Genomic DNA, 23436 nt, shown 5'->3' with positions numbered 1-23436 from the left:
CTTTTGGACTTAAATCGACTTACGAACAGAGCTCTTCAACCGAACTCGTCCGTAAGTCGAGGGGTCCCTGTACTCGGAGCCGGTAGCGAGTTTTATCTGCTTCTTTTCAGCTTTAACGTCACACTCCACTGGAGGGGATCGTCTTGGTCCACATAAAGAAAGGATAATTGTGTATCGAGTACGTGTAAGCGTTCCGCACGAGACTTGGAGCAACAATGTCCAACTCACGGCTGCGCCTGTCCCCTACACGAGTGAAGCCGATGAACCTCCGTGCCGTTCGTTTTGGAGGCCCAAATTTGAACGAAAAATTGGCTCTCCCATTGCTCTCGTTAATTTGTACCGGAAATAACATCGCTCGCTCGGTATCAATCGTATATTACCAAACATGAATAAATCACAACCTCCTTTTTGAATATCCACACAGAATAAACATACTTTATAGTTTATGAGTTGACTTGCCTTCAGGGCTTATCCTATCCCGCAGCGTTTATTTAAATAAGCAAAATATTGACCGGTTTTGATGTTTTAAGGCTCAGCAGGTGTATGGCTTGGGAAGTAAACCCTGTTCGTTTTCCAGATGTTATTGGTGAGAGCACTCCCTTTAAAAGACGGGCGTCCTGCCTGCCCAGTCGTTGTTTTGTACTTTAAAAAGTACAATTAACTGAATACTTTACAACAGTGTGTACACTAACTTTATATAACATCCATGTAACACGTACAGCGCATCAGTCTAATACAATGAACGCATACTTTGATTGTGTCCATCAATATCGGATATTCAGCAATTGAGGCCGTGCTTAATTATCTGAACCGGTCCTGGGCTTCCCCTAGGTTGACTCAGCCTCAAATGAATAGCCGGTGCGGGGCTTCAAAACATCGCCACCAGGGGAGACAAAGGCGGTCGGGCGTGGTGCTGGCCACCCACCCCCTCGTGTGCTGTGCCGGCCTTCATAGGTGCTCGCTAACAGCACTTGCCCCAACGGTCTGTTACAGGCAATACGGGGGAGCTTTGTCTTTGTGGTAGGCGAGCGGTGGCGTAGTAGTGAGCGCACTGCGCTAGGAACCCGACGATTTGAGTTGGGTCCCCGCAGTCCACGGCTGACATGAGCAGCGACTAATATCTAAACCCGATCTCAGCCGCCACCGAAACCACCAACTCGCTCTCAAATCGAGTACCTGGCGCGGCGCGTGAACACAAGCACCGGGGAGACAAAGGCGGCCGGGATGTGCTGCCTCGGCTACACCATCGCCGAGTGCACCGAGCCGGCCTTAACAGATGCTCGCAAACAGCGGCTCGCTCACTACAACGGTCTGTTGCGGGGGGGGGGGTGGCGTCTTTGTGTATTTTTGTTATGCCCGTCCAGCTCCAATAATGACGAGCAGAGGATGCGCTTCGGTGAGGGTGTTCAGATGATGCAGCACAGGCTGGAGCAGCGCGCTTGGCACGATGGAGTGCCTGTTGAGTGGGCGTGCGTGCTGCGTGTGTAGCAGTGGTGGCAGTTCGTCGTTGCGTGTGTGTCCCAGTGTGTTAGCGCTAAAATGTGTTGGATTAAAAAAAACACCCAAAACGCGTTTCTGCCGCAGTTCAGTCAGTCAACGTGTAGCACGTGTTGTAAATGTGACGTCACTTGTTTAAATCTACCGTGGACAGGTGTACGGTCACGACTCCATTTCTCAACGGAATGTTTTTTTTGACGAATCGACGAGGACCCCCCCCCCCGACACCTCCCCGCCGTGCGGGATGTGGGAGTTATTTGACCATACTTCACCACGCTGGCTGGTGAACGTGGGTTGGTGAAGGTGGAGAAGCATCGGTGATGGGTAATACTAACAATGGATGTTACTGTACGTAAGTCAGGGTCGTCCATGGGGGGTGGGGCCCTGCCTTCAAACTCAACCTCGAGTCTTACATCTGACACCGTGACGTCGAAGCGCCCCCCCCCCCAAAGCCCGGGGTCCCCCAAAGCGCGGCCCCCCCAAAGCCCGGGGCCCCCCAAAGCGCGGCCCCCCCAAAGCCCGGGGCCCCCCAAAGCGCGGCCCCCCCAAAGCCCGGGGCCCCCCAAAGCGCGGGCCCCCCAAAGCGTGGGGCCCGGTGCGGTCGTCCAGAATTCGCAGTTATCCCTAGGGGACGGCTCTGCGTAAGGTACGTACTGCTATTTACTGAGAAGCGGATCTGGAAACTTCTCCAAGGGTGGGTACGTACAGGGCAGTCCCGTAGTTTCAAATGTTTCAAATTGGGCCCTACATGAAGGATAGCATTCAATTAATTCCATGCGGTAAAATATCAGTTACAAATAAAAACAATTCTGGCTCCGTGGAGCCGCCACTGTCCGCCGACGAGTCGACAGCAGCGTCAAGGCAAGCACGATGCTGCACTGTGTTGTCCAGGCTCAAATTATCATCAGCTTCCGAGGCGTGACGAGATCGTGCGCCATTCCGGATGATTTTCTTTGATGAATAAAAAAACTAAACTTTGTCTGTCAGGGCAATTCGACTGCAGTTGTTTTTTTTATTTCTTTCACACTGACGACTCTCAATCAGAATGTAGCCGCCATACGGTTTTGTCTTGTTCCCACTTTTGCCGCATAAGTTAAACATTGCAACGAACAACCGCGACCATCGCTGCTCTGCCGAGTTCGTTGCCGATCCGCAACAGACGGCCGCACAGAGCCACCTTGGGGTCGAACGCGGTGACTTTGCCTTCGCACGCGCAGCGCATCGATGGGATGTGCCGCTCATTTCCGTTGCAAGGCCCCCCCACCCCACCCCAAAGCGTCCAGCCTGCACGCACGACCCTCAATGGAGGCAGAGACTCGCGCTGGGACCGCGCCTCTCCGAATCTCACGTGAACGGCGCCGCGTCCGCGGAGTCGCCCTCGGCATCTTTGAACGACGCCGCTCGCGATCGCTTTGGCGCGGAGCGAGCGATCGATTAATTTAGTCCACGCTTGTTGCGTTCGCTGGACGAATTTAGCAAGAGCGGCGCTCGCTTGCGTGTTGTGTTCAAAGGCGAGCGGGGAAATTCATACCGCGAGCACAACATGTCTCGCTCCTGGTTGTCCAGGCGAAGTTTTAACGGCAGTGCGCACTCTGTCGGTATCAGGCTGGCCACGTGCAAAACAACGTGCGGTGACGTTCCAAAAGGAAGAAAAAAAACCGCCTACCGCATCCCTCCAGATTATAATAAGACCCTGGGGCAAGTTAGACGCACACCAGACAACGCGTGCCTGGTGTCAATGAATGCCACGTAAATCAGGTTACATATCCAGACACGCCTGCCGGATTATTAGACGCACCCTACAACTTTTGCTTGAAAAATCCATGGGAATGTGGTGGGCGGGTGTCAGAGTTCAGTGAGTGCGGCGGAACATCTCGGCGCTCCGCTTGAGCACATTGGCACCGTTAATTATCAAGATTAAAGCGTCCGCAAGGCAATGACTGGACCGGCGGTGATGAATGATTAATCCGCAGGAGGTGTTATATGTTTTTTTATGGTTGTTGTTGTTGTTGTTGCATCTCTCTCGAGCTCTCCGCCAGGAAATTGCGTCTTTAAAGCAAACGCGACGCCTCGTGGAACCTGATATCGTCGCGACTTTGTGTGCGAGAGACATCAACAAACAACACAATGACATGTTGCCGCCGATTTGCCTTGCGGTCAAATTATTGCAAACATCGTGACCGTGATATTAAATTAAAAAAGCACGATATTTAAATAATGGTTTACTGCCATTAGTCAGTACACTGCTGACTGAATGCTACCCTTAAAGCCGTGCCGGTTTATCTTCTTGGTTCTTTCGGTAAAGTCACGTAGAAGGGAAATAATTAAATAATAAAAATCTAACATAATAAAATAAAATTCTCACGACGTTTCGGCCACAACGCAAGCAGCCGTCCTCAGGTGAAGAACAGGGCTGTCGGAAAGACAGCATCCGAAATTTTTCCCGTGCCGGTTTGTTTGACCATACTTCACCACGCTGGGCAGTGCGAGTAGGTTGGGCAGTAGGGGACAGGTTCAGATATCACTCGCTACTGAGGTTTGCCGTGGCCTGGAATCAAAATTCAAATGGCTGAACCACTGAGATTGGATTATAATGTCGCTAGCCACTGATCTTAGCCGTATCGAACTGGGATAACTCTAACCACTGCGTCCCCGCTCCAGCTCAGGTATTTTTTTCTCAGAAAGATGATCCCTTTGTTAAAAAAACACATCGCATTTGATGTAAAAAACATACCCCACCGTAGTAAGAACTGCATTTACAGTGCCGTCGTAATCATGCACAGACGGCACGAGGCGGTCTTGCGAGCATGCCTTTTGCAAATTGGCGTGGGTGACTCTTGATTGATCCAGTTTATTAAGTAAGCCGCCACCCACGGTGTATAGAGAGTGAAGCAGCCGTCTGTACAGCACAGACTGCACAAATGCCGGCGCGTGCATGTGCCAGTACAAATAACAGCGTTACGGGTTCGTCTGTCCGGTGTCGTTAGTAAACCGTCTGCAACGCAGGTTCCACGGCAACGCCACGACACATTGCGGGAGAGAACAACCGAGGACAGCTCCTCTTACGGCCATGTTGTTATCTTTGTTCGCATTGGGTGGTTTTATAGTTGTTGGGGGTTTTTTTTCTCTCTCCAAAAACTAGCACCGTTGAAGATCGAAGGTTCCATGCATCCTAAAGGAATGTAACAATGAATTGGCCATGCTTACAGGGGTGCCGCGGTGGCGAGATGTTAATTACCTCGCCTGGTATACATGAGGTCGTCGTGTCGATCCCGACCCTGACTCCTGCTGTATATTTGGAGTTTGTTCTCCACGTGGTCGTGTGGATTTTTGTCCGGGTCCTCCAGCTCCACATTTAGAAATAAGCATTGAGTATTTGGCTGATATAAATTTCACTTAATTGGGCTATCATTTGTGGTCGCTTCTGAAAAAATAGCTATATAGCTCAGTGGGCCTTACCTGGTAAAATGAACAACATTTTAGTTTAGGTGGTGGTTGCCAGATAATTGCATGCCAGGATCGAAGGTGGAGCGATGGGGTGGTGATATCTTGGGGGAGGCTTTCATCCACCAGCGGATTGATCACGGCAGATGATAATTATTTAAGATGTCAGAATGTAACACATTATTTTTCTCTCTCTCTGTTTTGACACTGCGAAGTTTTTTGGGGGGGGGAATAAAATAAGCGGACACAAATGCGTGTCATTTTGGCACAGTGTAGTAACGAGTATGTTTATTATGCGTTTCTGTACAACAATCTAGGGCACAAATGTTTCCCGCAAAACAGACACTCACGCTGCGCTTGGGGATATAATGTTGACGGACGGTCCACGATTCATTGATTTGTGTGGCGTTTGATGTTAAACTACCCGCGCAAATATCTTCAAGATCTCCCCCGCGAGTCATTTGAGACCAAATCAGCTCTCCAATCGCCCACCGCAGGCTCTCGCAACGGGCCACGGACGTGGCTTTTCACGACTTCTTTCAACCAAAACTACAATCTTGATACTGGGGGACGAGTGGAGGTGGCCAGGAGATGGTAGCAATACAGCAATGATTTCCTGAGTCTATCTGTGCGGAGCTTTGAGTGTTACCGACATATACGCGTGTGCTCGCGAATGTGGGCTTTATCCGGGATTTTCCTTTTTTCAGCCCCATGCTGCCACTCATTATCGGATGGAAACGATGAAGCATTGCAATCCAAGATTGTCCGGAAAATGTTTTGAGGCTTTGCTGGGTAAAGGGCATTGCAGTTTTATTATTATTATTATTAACATAAGTGATGAATATTAATGATGGCTATCAGGTAGCTACGATGTGATTAATGATTGGGCACAGCACGTGGCTTGCTCCTCCACCCCCCCCGCCCCCCCCCCCCCCCCCCAGCTTCCATTTGACTGCTCGTGTATTTCCAGGCCCATGTTTCGACCTCGCGTTATAAGAAAACTCATCAGGGGAGATTATCTGCAAGAAATCCCATCTACATGCCACACCCGCCCCTCCCCATTATTTTAATAAAATCAAAACCTAATGCCAAATCAAAATTCCAATGTTCACCATGATCATCTAAATGTGTTTTTTTTAAACTAGGTCAAAGGTCATCAACGATACCATAGCCCGTCTGGTTTCCATCCGACAAGAATCAGTCCTTCTCTCGTCGGCTGTGATCAGATAATTACTCAAACATTGCAACTGACTCACAGACGGTGAGATTACATTTGTTGTGAATTACGTGATTTCTGGTTGTGCCCTCCCTCGGCTCCCCCACCTCCTTGTATCACCGAATGTCTTTACTTAAATTACGACACACACACACACACGTGTGCCATTTGGAAGCAGCACACACACATGACGTCAGCCGGAGCTGTCAGGGGCCTGAGCTCCGGAATATATTTCACTGCCTCACTCTCAGTCACCCCTCGAGGGTGATTGGGGGTTGAATCCCCCTGCTTATTGTCCCCTGGATATTAACAATCGGTTATGGTAACTGATTAAGTCTTTATGGTTTATTATTATTATTTTACAAACAAAAATTGTAACAATTTTATATGTCGGTTGTCACGACCAATATGTTTTGTAGCAGCTATACACGCACACACGGCGCACACACGGCGCACACGTGACATCCAGTGCTGAACTAATCTCCGTTATAAATACTGCACGGTTATTGAGTGGGCTAACTCGAACTCAATTCCATGCAGTGCAGGGTAACACAGTAAGTGTAACACTTTCGCCATCTAGTGGCAATTCTATGGTATCAAAGATTTACAAACTTGGTTCTCAGGCAATTATTATATTTTGTTTCAAGATATCAGAACGTACGTGAGGCACAGTTGTTATAAATTTTAATTTGCACGTGTAAAACCGACGCATGGGTTAAATCGGAGCTTAATTTCAGCCGGAGTTGCGTCCAGGGCTGAATGCTGGAAAATATTTTTTTCTGCCCACCTACCTACCCACATCCCTGGTGTGGGTCTGGGGGGCTTTGCGTTGAAGTTGAAATTAAGCCTTCGTTAAAATATATATATTGTAAACACACAAGATATTACATTGACATACGTCATAAAATATATACTTATAACAAATATTACGAAGAGCGATTATTTATACTGCTGCATTTATATTGTCTATATTCAAAAGGCTTTGACGTCGATTCTAAGCATTCTATAGAAAAATATACTTAAGTATAAAAAATAAACGTTGAAATTAAAATGAATACAATATGTAACTTTCATTTATTGAACCTGAGTTGTCGAGTAGCAAACAGTATTCGGAAACAGGTGACACATGCTCCATTATACAGTGTCCTCAAAAAGACATAATAATGGCGCGAGACATGGGAAATTGGTGGGCGCCAGGGTGGTGAGATGTTAACTATCTCGCCTGGTATGCAGGAGGTCATGGGTTTGATCCCAACCCTGACGCCTGTATTTATGGAGTTTGCGTGTTCTGCCTGTGGTCGCGTGGATTTTTCACATTTAGAATCACGCGTTTAGAGCATTTGGCTGCGATAAACTTCCACACGATAAGCCACTTCCTTGAGCTATCATTTGTGACCAGGACGCTTCTGAAAAAGAGCTGTTATAGCTCAGTGGGCCTTACCTGGTAAAATAAACATCGTTCAGTTTAGTGGCGTCCCAAGCAAGAACCTCACTCGACTCTCAACCTTCTCCAATCAAAACATGAAAGGTTTGAGTATTTCCTCTAAATGGAAGATCAGGACCACACCAAACTGCGAATGACGTGTGGTGAGAACCATCACGCTTGAACCACTGACGACTGGCCCCAATACAACCACGTGGTACTCTGGCGGAGCAAGCGGGACGTCTCCACGCAAATACCAACCAGCATTCCGTAGAATGGCTTAACACATTACAAATACAATAGTGGCTGTATGCTTTGTTTAACGCCATATGAAATAAGTAGAAGAATAGGATATGTTTTATGGGGGAGGGAGGGAGGGGGGCTAACCCTTACAAAAACAAACTCTCGTATCCACCGCCGCTGCGTCTCTGTGGTGCGCAGAAACGTCACGTGTCACGCGGCTGCAGAGTCGGCTCGTCGCTTTCGGTGGCTTCAGTTGGAGATATTTAACCTTTCTATCGTATATCGATTTTTGTTTTGTTTATCCTATAATATAATAATATGAATGGCATTTCAATCTGCAGGTTTGATAGATGTTGTCTTCGTGGAAATAATGGGGTTTTTGTTAATAACCCGGTTATATCATGGCACTTGCACCCTTGAATTCGCCCACTATTTTCAGGAATCCCACTGGCAAACTTTCAGCGTTGGAGAAAATGCACGGCTCGGACATTGTTGTTTCTTGTCATCTTAAGATGCCGGGAGGTCATTAAGATCTCTTCGTATTATCTCTGAAACTGAGAAACAAAAAACGTGCAATCAGGATAAAGTACGCGCAAGCGAGATTAAAAATCGCAAAGCAACATTTGTTCACTCAAAGTTGGGGGCGAGGTCCTGGTCTGCTTCCCACACCTTGAGACGATCTTCAACAGACCACAGCCGAAATGTTCAATCGCCAGCATTACATCTGATGATGAAGACAATAATGTCATCACTTGTGTGTAATCTATAATTCAAGGCCCCCATTTGGCCAGACATGGGTTATAACGGTTGGTTTGTTTTTTTTGGTCTTTGTCCGTTCATTATTCATTAATAATCATCATAATTATCATCAGTGGGTGACGGCACACGGCTGGATATATGTAGTCTTCACGGCACACGCCTTCATCCACTGCTGGATGAAAGCTTCGCCAAGACGTTGTTATCTCTGGGTCTAGCGATGTAGCAATTGATCTCACTCTTGCACACGAGACGATTCGGAAAGTTCCCATATTGGGCTGTAAAACGATTGGCCAATCACGAGCCAAATATCCACACAGGAGCACTGGTTGCAGTTGAGTAGATAAATATATATCGCGTGTTCCAAGGTGTTTAAAGTGTTTGGGAGAAAACATTGTAACTTTAAGTCACCATTGTAAAAAAAAAACCTGGTGTGGCTGTCATTTTTATTGTGACATATTGGTCGACATTATATTTGTGTTCTATTTTTGTAGCCAAACTGGAACATTCAACATTTAAATAATGAGTATTTTTAAACAGTGTCCGATAAAATCGTAACACACACTGTGTGGACATCATCACCAACACCTTTCCATTCATTTAATCGAACTCGACAAAGAAAAAAAAATGTCCCTTACCAATCATTAAAAACTATTGAATGCAGCATGCCCATATTTCTATAAATACAGCTCGCTCTTGTGTAGATGGGTGCAAGCTACTGGGAATAATAACATTTCCCACTACCCTATGACTAACAGTTATTGTTATAGATATGGGCAGAGATCTGGTCTGAGCACCTGACCGCACATTGCAGACTCGAGGTCTGCAATGTAATCGTCGGGGTTTTGAAGGAAAATTACGTTGGCTGACTAACTTGAGCCAATGGCTCTGCTAAGAGCCTCCGGTTGATGTGGGTGTTTGAGGTCAGTCCAGTTACTGGAAATGGCCTTTCCGTCCATTGCCCAAGGAGATTTTGGTGCCGAATTTCACCGTCCTACGCGCGTCACAGTTCGCTCGCGCACACGCACATACGCGCACACACACACGCACACACACACACGCACACACACACACGCACACACAACAACAACAACCGCCATTCGCCACTAAGTGGCGGTGACGTCACCATGACGCTTGTGCCAGGCCATGCGCACCTTGAGGCCACGTGAAGTGTCGAACGCCCGCTGGCAGGAGGTCACGGGGCAGACCCAGGTGCCACGGGTCGACTGACTGAGATGACCGAGATGACTGGCTGATGCAACACCTATGCCCCCTACTGTGCCAATTTGCTGTGCTTTAGCCACTTGGCGCTCTGCTTGTTGTGACCGTCGCTCCTTTGCCCTCCGTTGTTTTTGGAGGGCGACTGCCTCCAACTGCCCAGTAGCGTCCTTGACGAGCCTCCTCCACAGAGGCCGATCTTGACATCGCTGGTACCAGCCATCGGCAAGTCCACTCAGCTCCACATCCTCCTGTACCACATCACTCCATCTCTTCTCTAGCCCGTGCCGTGCCCGTTTAGCCCCCTCGATCCGGCTGAACAAAAGTTGTTTAGGCATGCGGTGGCTGGGCATGCGGGCTACATGACCCAGCCAACGCAGCCTTGCCTGCCGGAGAGCTCACCGATGGGACTTTGCCCAGATCTTTCATGCACACACACACACACACATGCACGCACGCAAACGCCGACCCTAACCTTGCTGTGAGGTCACAGCACCCGCTGTGGTGGCAAGGCTCTTTGTGTTTGTTATGAAAACTGACGCGCGGTCACCTACCATCCTCCAGCATGCTGAACTCCTTCATGCCAAACACGTCTCCGTCCTGGGGGTTCCTCCTTCACCGCCGCCGGGTTCCACGCGGGCGCCTCTCCGAACGGCACGCCGCAGTTCGCCCCCCGCCCTCCCGCCGTCCCAAACGGCGGCCTCTCACCAGGCGAGCCCTTCGACCCCGCGACCTCTGCTCCGCCGGACGCCGGCATCTCCCCGTAGGCGGACGGCGTCCGCTCCCCCGACGCGTCGCGGCCCGCCCGGTGTCCGCTCGGCGGCGGCGGCGTTGGCTGCGCCATCCGGAAGGAGCACGAGGCGTCGGCCCGGCCCGCGGAGGGCGGAGCGGCTCCGGAGATGGCGACGGGACGGCGGAGGCCCCCGCCCTCGGGCCACCGGGCGGCCTGGCCCACGAGCAGGGTCGGAGGCTGGGCGCCGCAATCTGGCCCGAACGAGAGGCGGGAGGCCTGGTTGGGGACGTCGGTCGCAAATGCTTGCTGCCGGCCCGCGGGGCCGAATGCGATCGCGGGGCCTCCCGGTGGCCCCGTGGCCGCGACGTTCGCCGGAGCGGCGTGGGCGACTCCGCGGAGCGGCGAGAAGATGCCGCCGCCGCCAATGCCGATGACCGAGGCGGAGGGGGAGCTCGACCGGGGCGACGGCACGCCGGCGGCGGAGGAGAACGCGGACGACCGGCCGGGGCTCGCGGAGAGCCTCGCGCCGGAACCGGCCGTGAGCGTCGGCGAGCTTCCGGGTGACACCGCCGCCGCCGCCGCTTTGTGGGACGGGGAGAGGCGGGCGGAGACGGTGATCTGCTCGGAAGGAGATGACGAGAGCCGCGCGGGGACGACAAGCGGTTGGGGCGAGGCCACGCCGCGGGAGACGGGGAACGCCATCGGCCGAGGCGGCGATGGGGAGGCCCCGCTGCCGCCGTACGCGGTGGCAGGTAGTAGGGGGGACGCGGGTCTGAACGTGTGGACCATCTGGTGGGCGAACTCGCACGGCGTCTCCTGCTTTATTGGGACACCTAAACACCGAGACAGAGGGCAGTGTTTTTTTAAGCAGCGTCAGCATTGCGCAATTGAGATATTTACGAGTAAATGTACATACAAGGAAACAAAAATTAACTGAAGCATGCTTCCGAGGTTCATATCTTTCGGAAAAAAACCCTTACGAATGATATGGCGATACCGTGATACATTGTACGATATATAAACCGTGATAAACAGATTGTCCATTTTTGTAAAATACCGTCATTTTTTTTACTATTGCTGGTCTTTGAAGTTCTCGTAAATTTCTGAGAATGTTTGGGAAAGAAAGAGTTCACAACCATAATTAGCTTACAAAAATATATATGAGAATAGGTTTTCCCCTTCTTTCTGGCAACAACACAGGTGTTAAGATACTAAAACACCAAACTGAAACCTTTAACAAGGAATCATGTCTGCATTAACCACAATACTTGTGGTCAAAATGCAAACAAAAAACACTCTGATAATATGTGCATTGTCTCTGAAATTGGTCCACACCAGAGACAGCTTTCTTTCGAGCCTAGTCTCGTTTTTCTAACAGTGAGTGCATTGTGAGTGGATGGTAAAGTTTCAATGATTATATAATTTCTTTCGAACTGCTTTTTGTGTTTAGTTTGTTGTCCTTCCCCCGAACCTCCGATTAGCACGGTTGGCTACGTACGGTGCGAAAGAAGTTCTACATACTCATGGCAGGCTTATGTTGAGTGAACTGCAGTTGAGTAACGTTTCAGCTGTATTTATCGCATACTTGATTACATAAAGGCACAAAAACAAGACTATGAACATGCTAAATACAATTGCAAAATTAACGGAATCTGATTCCACGATAAACATCACGGTGAAATGTACATTTTATTGGATAATGTCGAAATTACAATGCAGCAGCCCTCATGTACATCGAATCTTCAGTAAGCGCTAGCTCATAAGCAAAATGGGATAACGTTTGTTGAAATTAAAGTTAACTATTGAATGAACAAAAGAACTAATCACTGTGTGTTCAAATACGCGCGCATAATGAACAGTAAACCAACCACGTGTCCGTGTCTTAAACCTCGGCGCGTATAATGTAATCGAGCCCTCTTTTCGTGCCAAGAGCAGTGGCCAACAACGGCCACACTGATCGCCGCAATGAGAATGCCATTTGCATAGACAAGCCATCAGCATTTCGCGGCTTATAATGAGAGAAACGTCTTAGATCCTGATACCGAAATGTGCGCTTGGCTGACAGCAACGGGTGGGGGAGGGTGGTGGGGGGGTGGTGGCAGGGACTATTTTTAACTGCTGGGGGCACAGAATTCCAAGGATTGAATAATCGTGAGACCACAAGGGCCTCCTGCTGGTGACGTTCAACACTCCTGCTCGTTGAGATAACTGGGCGTCGTTGGCTTGGTCAGCTTCAGCTCGTACTTTGATCACTCGCTCTTTCTCTCTCTTTCTCGCGCCCGTGTTTTTTTAATATACACGTACGTGTGCCCGTTTCCGCATCGGTTTTTAGGTAACGGGTGTCTATTTATGGTCACCAAAACTACGTTCGCTTTTCCTCGTAATGAAGTGCCTAGAATCTTGTATATGTAAAATACTTGGTAACTACTTTTGTGAAGCCAAAACAATTCCAACCTCAAGTCAATTCCCAGCCGCCATCCTTTAGAAATAATCGTAGCGAGTTTTGTTGATTTTTGTCACTAGCCCTGATGCAACAGGTGTCATAGGTAAATAGTCATTTATTTTTAAGTATCATTGAAAATGTCTGATTCTATATTTTTATTTTTGTTTGTAATTTCATGCCAGGTTCAAATCCTGAATGCCACAAGCTCTCTCAAGCAGCTGAAATGCAGTTACACTTAGTCTGTGCATGTGTGTTGCAGTTTTACCATATGCTGTATATTTTTTGTGCCACTTAGTCCTATTTTATCTGATACAATGTAAAATAAGTCTACGTTTAGTTTATATTCTCCTGGCTTTTTATACATGTAGCGGTAAGGCAAAAAAACGAATCGCTGTAATACCTTTTCACACTTGTGCCTTTACTGCCCACACCTTTTCATCACTTGATGTCTTATTTCTAATAAGCCCTCCACTAAATTTGAAATAACACGATGAGCAAAGCTCCACCAATGTTCGGCTGATGGTACACTCAAGCTTCGAAAAAGTGAGAAAAATCCCAAACTCTTAATTGTATTTATAGAACGTATGTTTCTAACTTGTTCGCCATCGAAAGTGTGAACTATACTTTGACACGGCTCCCAATAAGAGCTTTTATCTGATAAGGGCTGTTACCACGGAGGCTGTTTTAGGAGCACGCTGGGCTTATCTATGCAGGGCAGGCACTGTTGTGGCAAATTTATTGGCTTTAACAACCGCCGCCCCCACCCCCCGTCTCCCCATTTCCCCCCCACCCTAAAAAAAAAGAAAAACATGAACATTGATCGCGTGAGGCGTGAGCAACCAGCTGATCCACATTGAATGCAAGTTCTATTTCTTGCAATTATATTTAGTTGGTGTTCTTCCAGTTGCGTTTTGATTTTTGCTTCAGTGCTTACAATTTGCCGCTGTGAAATGCTTTGGCGCGAATGGTCAAGGGATCATCAAGATTTTTGTGCTTTTTATTCACTGAAAACGCTGTTATGCATTCATGCTAGCCCTACTCTTTTGTCTCAACCCCACAATATTTACACGTTGTTATGGTTTCGTGGCGTATTTATTTGGCTATATATATACTGATAATATTGTGAATGGTAAACATAAGAAACGCATGCTTGGAATGGGATCCCATCTTATTTTTGAGATTTACGTTAGTGAATTCTTTTTAAATTGTGCATCGATCAGATCTTGGTGCGATCAAGATCAAAGCAAGTCCTGATCAGCTTATCAGCTGCTCTTCTACTTGACAGTCATAAAAGTAACGCTAGATGGCTGGCGAGACAGCCCTGTTGAATGTTTAGCTGACGGATGCCATTAACAAGTGGAAATCAATAATAAGAATAAATAAGTTGCAGCTGAATGATATGAAAAATACGAACAGATATTTCTTATTTAATAAAGACATATGGTCTTTTATAATCTAGTGCATGATTTACAAATACGAAAAAAAACATTGTTTTACTTTAGAGTTAACATTTTCAACATTCCCCCTTGAAATCAAACGCAGGCCCTCGTCTTTGAATATGCACATATACTAAGACATAGATTCATCCTTCTGTAGCCTTCAGCATACTGTTGGCCATTTCTGTCAGCGAGCTCTTAATAAGGCCGGCACAGGCACACGAGGTGCCGGGTGGATAGCACCACGCCCGTGCCACCTTTATCTCCCCAATGCTGATCACACAGCAACACCGGCTACTCAGTAAATGCTGGGTCCACTTAGGGGAGGCCCAAGATCGGTTCAGCTATTCTCTCCCGATGTTGGCTGTTCGCGGGAATCAAATTCTGATTGCCGAGTTCGTGGTGTTGTGCGCAAACCATTACACTGCTGCTCCCCGCAAACTTACACGTGAATAACCACCCACATTCATGTGTGTGTGTGTCTGAGATCTATGTGTGTGTGTGTGTATCAGTACAACAGAGGTTTTATTTAAAAGATCGAGTGGTGAATAATGGAAATGATATCTGCGTTGGGGTGAGCGGTGGACAAGAGGAAGAATGTTCATCGGTGGGCGGATAACGAGGAGTGTCGCTGCATGTTCATCTGCAGCAAGATGTCCGGTGTGAATGTCGCTTGCCTGTGAGCGGCAGGTAAGTGAGGGAGTGGTTCTGGCTCTTTTCCTGCTTTCCGTTGCAGACGTAAACCTGTACGCTCACGGGCGCTGCGACGTTGCGGTCTTGGTACGGTGGGACGCGCACCAAGGCTTTGGCCTGCATGCACACGCGACACGCACGACACGCACACGCAACACGCACGCACGACACGCATTAATCACGGGAGTTCCTCGGCAGCCAGGATCGGTTTGCGTGGCTGAATGTCCATGCACCGTGCACGGCATCCGTAGAGTTAAAGTCCATTGTTAAAGAATCATAAATCGAGGGCAGTTTGGGCTCGGTTGATACAACTATTCAAAGACAAAAATCGCACATAGCCGTGGACAGACTGTTGGGGCAAGTGCTGTTAGCGAGCTCCTGTTAGGGCGGCACGACGCACAAGTGGGTGGGTGTCCAGGACCACATCTGGCCGCCTTTGCCTTCCCAGTGTCGATGTTTCAGACACTGCACTGGGTACTTAGGGGACATGCTGCAATTGTTTTGAACGCTTTCATTGACTGCTCTTAAAGATCACTCTAGTTTCTCACGTTTTTGCCATATACGATATATTTGATGTCACATCAACATTCAATCACATCGTGCAAACGGCTGTCCCACTGTGAGTCTGTAATGATGGATGATGCCTCTACAGGGGGGTGGACCATCCTCTACACTGCTGCGTGTATTAATACCAGACGCAAAACATTTTATTTCACCGTGGCATATTCCATAAATTGTCTCAGCTCGGGGTCAAAATGCCATTCAAGAAAATGTTTGTTTTAGATTGTGATGTAGCGGCCACTAGTGCATGCATTGTGAGCTTAAACATGGACATTGCTGAATTGATGCATCTGTTGCACTTCTACGACTTTATATGAAAGTACAATTATAGACGTGAAAATTGCAATCAAGTAAACTTTTACAACCTAGTTTGGCATTACAATCATACGTTACTAACAGATGGGATGGATATAATCTTATGGCATAATATATTTAGCTCTTCAAATTTCTAATGTAACATTGCTTCCCGCTACTTGACTAAACATTTAACAACATTGATATTGTACGGGACTAAGTTTTGTTAGAATTCACAGCCATGTGTTCATTCACATGGCTATTACGTGGCAGTCAGGGGATTGTTTTACCATACTTTACCGCACTGCTCAGCGCGGTTGATGAAGGGGGCGGGGATCCGGGACTTAGTTCAGCTATGACTCGCCACTGATGTTAGCCGTGGCGAGGAATATGCTTCATACATTCGGATTGAGAGCATAGCCTGCTTTTCACTGCACCACTGCCCCCCATATCCAAGTGTATGTGTAATACAATATTAAAGCGACTCTCGTCTGGCTTCTAGTCCTGGAATTTTAGTGAAATGACACCTCTGTGTGTTAATGACAGGGTAAGAGCCGCAGTGGTTCAAACATCACATTTTCTAAAACACAGTGCGTTGCACGATAATTCGTTGCAGCTTGCTCTAAAATCACGTCACCAACGTGTAACAACGTATCGGCACGCTCGGGATTTGGTGCGTACGCCGCTCTCTCGATGGGGCTTTGAGACGGCTAAGTGAAGCGATCAGATTCAAAATGCCAAAGGTGATCATCAATGTTGGCCGTGAGCGGGAATGGAACTCGAGTCACCGTGTTCGTAGCGCAGCGTGCCAACTGCTGCGCCACAGATTCCACTCGCGTGAACACATCAACACACATCAACACAGATACACAACAGCAACGACTGCCTCGTGTCACCAAGTGGTGGTGACTTCACCACGGCGCTGGTGCCATTCTAACTGCCACGTGACGTGTCAGAGGCTCGCTGGCAGGAGGTCGCAGAAGAGGCCCAGGTGCCATGTGTCGATGGAGATACAAAGACAAAGGTCACCCGTATAGCCTGAACAGACTGTTGGGGTCAAGTGCTGTTAGCGAGCACCTGTGAAGGTCGCCACGGCAGAGACACGCTCGCAAACAGGTACGGTTCCCCATGTAGCTTTACAGGACAGTTGCAACAGAAGTCACGGGGCGGTTATAGGTGGTGGGTGGTGGCGATGGGTGGGGGCAGCACTGCGCTACTGGATCCAGTGACCTGAATGTAATTCCTGTTCCCAACTAATGAACGTTGCGAGCGATATCTGGACCGGTCCAGGGCCGAATGCTTCCATCACCAACACACACTGACCAGCAGGGAGACGTATGGTGGTCAAACAACCCCCACGACGTGGGTCAATTTGGTTCCTTTAACGCGCAGTGGATTAACACTGAGCTCCACGGAATTATCGAGGCCACAGAGGTAGATTTAGGGATGGGGGAGGGGGGTGATTGTGGCAATTGCCCCATCCCCTCTCTCCACCCACCCGTTGTATGTACTGTACGTCGAACTTCTTTCGTACCGTACGTAGCCAAACGTGCAAATCGGAGTGTGCGGGGGAAGGGAAACAAACTAAACACAAAAAGCAGTTCTCAAGAAATGAACCCCTTGATGACCCATGTATTTGTATTTTATTGATATTTAACATGGACTACGCATTGCTACTTAGTTATTTTTGTACGAACATTGGGGGGCCACTCTTGGGGAGTTTCTACATCCGCTTGTGTGGAGTCGCGTGCGTCTACCAGAACAATGCGTTAGTAACTTAGTGACACTGCTCCCATCCGCATGAAACCCCAGGCGGTTAGCCACAGGCCTCTTGGGGGAGCCGCACGCTCTGCGAAGACGCGACGCGTCTCGCCGTGCGAGCGAGGCACTGACCTCCGCTGTCAGCGAGCGTCAAGGGGGCCGGGCTCACGTTCCTCGCTTTAGAAACGTCGTCCCCAATGTCGCCGAAGCTTCCCGATTTTTGTTCCACTTTAAAAAGCACATAAGAAAGTTTTGGGCTCTTGCTTGACTCATGATACGAAAATAGGTTTATATATATTGTTGCTATATTTGCAAAGCGTAAAGATGCTAATGACAATTTATTTACACCCATAGTGTGGATAACGTTCAGTATTTTCGAACCTCCCATGTGTGAGACAGCAAGGGAAGGGCGATCTGGGAAGCGGGGTTGGGGTTGGCACAGGGCTAGGCGGGCCCTATGAGAAGGTGGGGGCCAGCTTTGAACGAGTAGAGCCACCCACTGCACGGGAGCTAGTGGTTGAGTAGGCGTGGCTATACCAAAGTAGGCGTGGTTGACCGAGGGGGAGGGGCTGCCAGCTCAACACGTGTGTCTCAGTTGAGCCTCCCAGAAATTTGCCAGCCTTAATTCCCCCTGTTTCTAAGCGAACAAACAGCACAATGCAATCTCGTTCCGTCTCTGCAGTCTGCAGTGTTTCGAGTGCAAATACAGCTTTCACCTTCACAGCAATTGGGGTTCTGTTGAAACGGCTTTATCTACTCACCGAATGGAAGTTCTCCATCGTAAGGTCGACCTCCTTCTCCCACACAGTCCGTCCATCTTTGAGAGTAAATATTCATATACGTTATGACTTTCAAGGCAATGTGCCAAAAGGCAACGGCGGGTTATGAACATTTTTCTAAATTAAATATCGTGCAGGTATTTTGTCATTCGGTTGAGCATTAAAAAAAGCCAAGCCCTGTATCTCAGCAGTCAGAAAATGTTAATATTACGCGTCCCAGATTCTCACTCTTCTGCCGTACATTTCCTTTATACGTATAGAATGTTCATCTTCTTGGTTCCTTCGGTAAAGTCACGTCGAAGGGAAGTAATACAATAATAAAAATAAAACGTAATAAAATAATGCGATAGTAACTTAGTGACACTGCTCCCATCCGCAGGGAAGTAATAATAAAAATAAAACATAATAAAATAATTATTTTAAAATGAAGCATAATAAAAAAAATATTTTAAAATGAAGCATAATAAAATTATTATTATATTATGCTTCATTTTTATTGTTTTATTACTTCCCTTCTACGTGACTTTACCGAAAGAACCAAGGAGATGAATCCCTGCAGTCACGAAAGCTTTAAATCGAAGTATACAATGTTGTTATTTCCTTGCGATACATTTTCAACCGTAGCTGGCATTCTGAGCGTACGCATTTTTCAGTTGCGTTTCATGTTCCCGTTTGCGTTTGGAGTCCACATCGCTTCATAAATATACATCCTCTCAACCGTCTCGCGCCTTTTGTTACCCCGCTGTACGGGAACTAACGCGAGGGTTGTCTCACCCAGCCTCCGATTTCACTTCTTTCTATTTTCCTTCTCAGCGGAACTTTTAATTGGCCCCATGTGAAACTCTACAGGGCTGAAAGCAACGAGTGGTGGTGACACTTTTGCCCTTCCCCGTTTGTTCCCACAGCCGGGTTCGGAGTGAGAATTTGTACAGCTGAGGTGATAATTCACCATGTGCATTACAGCTGCCAAATGACAACCCCCCCCCCTGCCATGGGTCGTCTTAGCACAATTTTTCAGCGGCAGGGAACGCGACTGGGATACAATTACAGCGATGAAAATTCGTTTCCAAAGTGAAATGTTATAACCCCACGTGCACGTTTAATTGTTAATGTTTCAATATGGATGTTTTTTTAAAAATGTACATTTATTTACACACTTTTTTACGATATCAACCAAAACCACCAAACTTAACAAAAAAAGGGAGGTCACAACTTAATGAAGCTCTGTATACAGTGTACACCTCATAAAATATCTACGTGTGCAGGAATATTAAAACGTCTGGCTGCCGCTTAGCAAGAAAAGAACGCAGACAAAGCGATAACGAGATCAAAGCCCTCACGGTGGGGCCGCTCACCTTCCCCCTTCTGTGTGAAGATGACCTTCGACTCTGGAAGAAAATTGCTTCCAGTGATGACCATCTCGTCCCCACCCATCACAGAGCAGCTGTTGATGCTCAACCGCTCAATCAGAGGGTGCTTCTGTGCGGATCTCTGAGCTGGAACGGACATCATCATCATTATAATTAGTATTACCATCATCATTGTCGTTTTCATAAAAGTGCCATTGCTTTCCATGACCAATAATTACCAATGTTAATATCATCATCGTAATAAGTGTCATCATTCACAATTCATCACGGTCATCGTAACCGTCGCCATGAATGAAGGATATCGCTTTTTAGTGGCCTTTTGATTGTGTTTTTTTTATTTACATAAATACAAAAATTAACATCAAACCCCGGTTCTAGAAATCTCAGAAGTGGCCGCACTTGAATTAACACGCATTGTCCAGCAACAATGCGGGATTCATCAGGATATTAAAATCCCATTATCATTGAAGCTTCTGCACTTCAATCACGGGCCCACGTTGTCAGGTGGTTCCGTGTGATATTGAAATTGTCTCCGCAGCCTCATTACTGCGAGGGGCTTGAACAAGTGGCTCTCCAGAGATCCGCCCGTTGCTGCTGCGCCTGTGGCCACACGGAATCGCGACGCCACACTTGCTCATTTGCTCCCCGCTAACATTTGTTTGCGTGCGATTTGCAGAAGCGACGTGTGGAATAGCTGACGCCGACACAAATTGGTGAATAGCGTGCATCCAGCCCTCGGCGCTGACGAGGGGCTGCTCTGTAACACCCTTCACAGCGAGAAGCAGGCCCGTTCAGACGCGGCGCTGAGGTTGTAGGAACCCCAGCGAGAACCATTAACAGCTACCCTCCCCCCCTCCCTGCAACCACATTTGTAATTATTTATTTTATAGCTTACTATCTTCTATCGACTGTGGGCTTTAGTAGGGGAAGTCAAAAGACAAAGATCCCCCGTATAGCCTGAACAGACTGTTGGGGCAAGTGCTGTTCGCGAGCACCTATGAAGGCCGGAACGGTACACAAAGGGGGTTGTGGGTGGCCAGCACCATGCTCAACCGCCGTTGTTTCCCCAGTGGCGATGTTTTGTACATCTCCACCAGGTACTCATTTGAGGCTGAGTCGACCTAGGGGAGGCCCAAGACCGGTTCAGATATTCGTCACTGGCGTTGTCCGTCGGCAGGAATCGAACTCGGGTCACCGGGTTCGTAGTGCAGCGTAGCGCTAACAACCACGCTACCGCTCTAACAACTACACTACCGCGCTAACAACTACACTACCGCGCTAACAACTACACTACCGCGCTAACAACTACACTACCGCTCTAACAACTACACTACCGCTCTAACAACTACACTACCGCACTAACAACTACACTACCGCTCTAACAACTACACTACCGCACTGACAACTACACTACCGCGCTAACAACTACACTACCGCGCTAACAACTACACTACCGCTCTAACAACTACACTACCGCGCTAACAACTACACTACCGCGCTAACAACTACACTACCGCTCTAACAACTACACTACCGCTCTAACAACTACACTACCGCGTTAACAACTACACTACCGCTCTAACAACTACACTACCGCGCTAACAACTACACTACCGCGCTAACAACTACACTACCGCGCTAACAACTACACTACCGCGCTAACAACTACACTACCGCGCTAACAACTACACTACCGCGCTAACAACTACACTACCGCGCTAACAACTACACTACCGCGCTAACAACTACACTACCGCTCTAACAACTACACTACCGCGCTAACAACTACACTACCGCGCTAACAACTACACTACCGCTCTAACAACTACACTACCGCGCTAACAACTACGCTACCGCTCTAACAACTACACTACCGCTCTAACAACTACACTACCGCTCTAACAACTACACTACCGCTCTAACAACTACACTACCGCTCTAACAACTACACTACCGCGCTAACAACCACACTACCGCGCTAACAACCACACTACCGCGCTAACAACTACACTACCGCTCTAACAACTACACTACCGCGCTAACAACTACACTACTGCGCTAGCAACTACACTACCGCTCTAACAACTACACTACCGCTCTAACAACTACACTACCGCGCTAACAACTACACTACCGCGCTAGCAACTACACTACCGCTCTAACAACTACACTACCGCTCTAACAACTACACTACCGCTCTAACAACTACACTACCGCGCTAACAACTACACTACCGCGCTAACAACTACACTACCGCTCTAACAACTACACTACCGCTCCCCCGCGGTCGGAGAAGCAGCCAAATGAGCGAATGTGTCTGAGGGTCTGTCCAGCCCAAGGAGATGGAATCGGTGAGACAGGAGCCAGATGGATTGCTGCATCCGCGTGTGAGGAATGGTGACGGCTTGGGGGAGTCCTTCACCCAGCAGTGGAGAGAGATCATGGACATTTGCATTGTGTGTATCTGCAGTATGTCGTAAATAATAATGTCACAATTAATTGCTCCACTTCGATCCTCCCCGTCGATCAATTGTCACAATTTGGCCGAGCGATTTAATCCGCGAATTATTTCTCGTTTGTATAGTTTCGTCCGTTCCATTAGCCCAGATGTGCCGTACACATATCATTTTCAAATACAGCTATTTGTATATATTAACAATATATTATCATAGGCACAATAACGTGCTATTCTCATAGGCACAATAATGTGCTACTGTGCATCGTCACATGCCCAATTATAAATATTGATGTTGTTCAGCGTCAAACCCGATTCATATTACACCCTCTTTGTCAATCTACTGCTGCGTGAACAATCGTCGGGGTTCTTTAACTTACTTCCCTTTGCTGGTTAATGCGGATTTGTGAAGCTGTCCCGAACTGGTTCAGATATCGCCACTGAATCGAACTCGGGTCGCCTGGCTCATAGTGCCCACCGAATGTAACTGCAACTCATGCCCAGTATGCATTGCGGAGGAATCGTTGTTCTGCGGTCATCCCTGTGACCAACAGCCCTTGCCACTGCGTGCTACCGTCAAGTCGGCCGGACCGTGCGCTGAAGAGTAAACAGTGCCGAAGGATAGCGCGTCACCCGTCAACCAAGCGGGTGTTTTTTTTAATTTGTATTTTCACCAGGTAAGGCCCACCAGGAGCTATGCAGCTATCTTGCAGAAGCGACCTGGCAGCCACAAATGATAGCTCAACGAAGTGGCCCATCGTCACGTGGGAATTTAGAGCAGCCAGACACTGTAAACGCGCGATGTTGATTGTAAATGTGGAAGGAGCCCGGAGAAAAAGGTGATTGCACCAAGCCAACAGTATTGCCGCTGCGAGACATCGAGGTGGCACGGGATTAGTAGCCACAGCAACGGCGAGAGAGCGTCAGGTGCTGTGGTTGTCGTGGTGTGTCGAGTGAAGAATCACTTGCAGGGTCACCAATCCCGACAGAGCCGGTTGATGATTAAGCCCTCATTGTCTGACGGACATTTGGACCCCTCCAAATATCCCCCTCGGACACAGTTGTTGTAACTTGCAGACCCCCCCCCCCCCCCCCCCGACTGGACATATTTGAA

General features: G+C 48.1%; 1 protein-coding gene across 1 annotated transcript in view; it reads right to left on the bottom strand.

The window, feature by feature from the left end:
* Positions 1–10347: 10347 nt before the first annotated feature.
* Positions 10348–23436, bottom strand: part of NFATC1 (nuclear factor of activated T cells 1) — a 34535-nt gene continuing 21446 nt past the window's right edge. The window contains exons 6-9 of the mRNA XM_061548633.1: positions 19853–19993; positions 18480–18535; positions 15087–15219; positions 10348–11363 (exon numbers count right to left, since the gene is read on the bottom strand). Of these exons, the coding sequence (XP_061404617.1) occupies positions 10348–11363; positions 15087–15219; positions 18480–18535; positions 19853–19993 (1346 nt within the window). The remainder of the gene's footprint in view (positions 11364–15086; positions 15220–18479; positions 18536–19852; positions 19994–23436) is intronic.

This window comes from Lethenteron reissneri, chromosome 9, assembly GCF_015708825.2.
Source record: "Lethenteron reissneri isolate LAM-NWPU_2019-01 chromosome 9, ASM1570882v1, whole genome shotgun sequence".
NCBI classification, from domain to species: Eukaryota; Metazoa; Chordata; class Hyperoartia; order Petromyzontiformes; family Petromyzontidae; genus Lethenteron; species Lethenteron reissneri.
The sequence above is the reverse complement of the archived record's forward strand: the minus strand, read 5'-3'. Positions and strand labels throughout refer to the sequence as shown.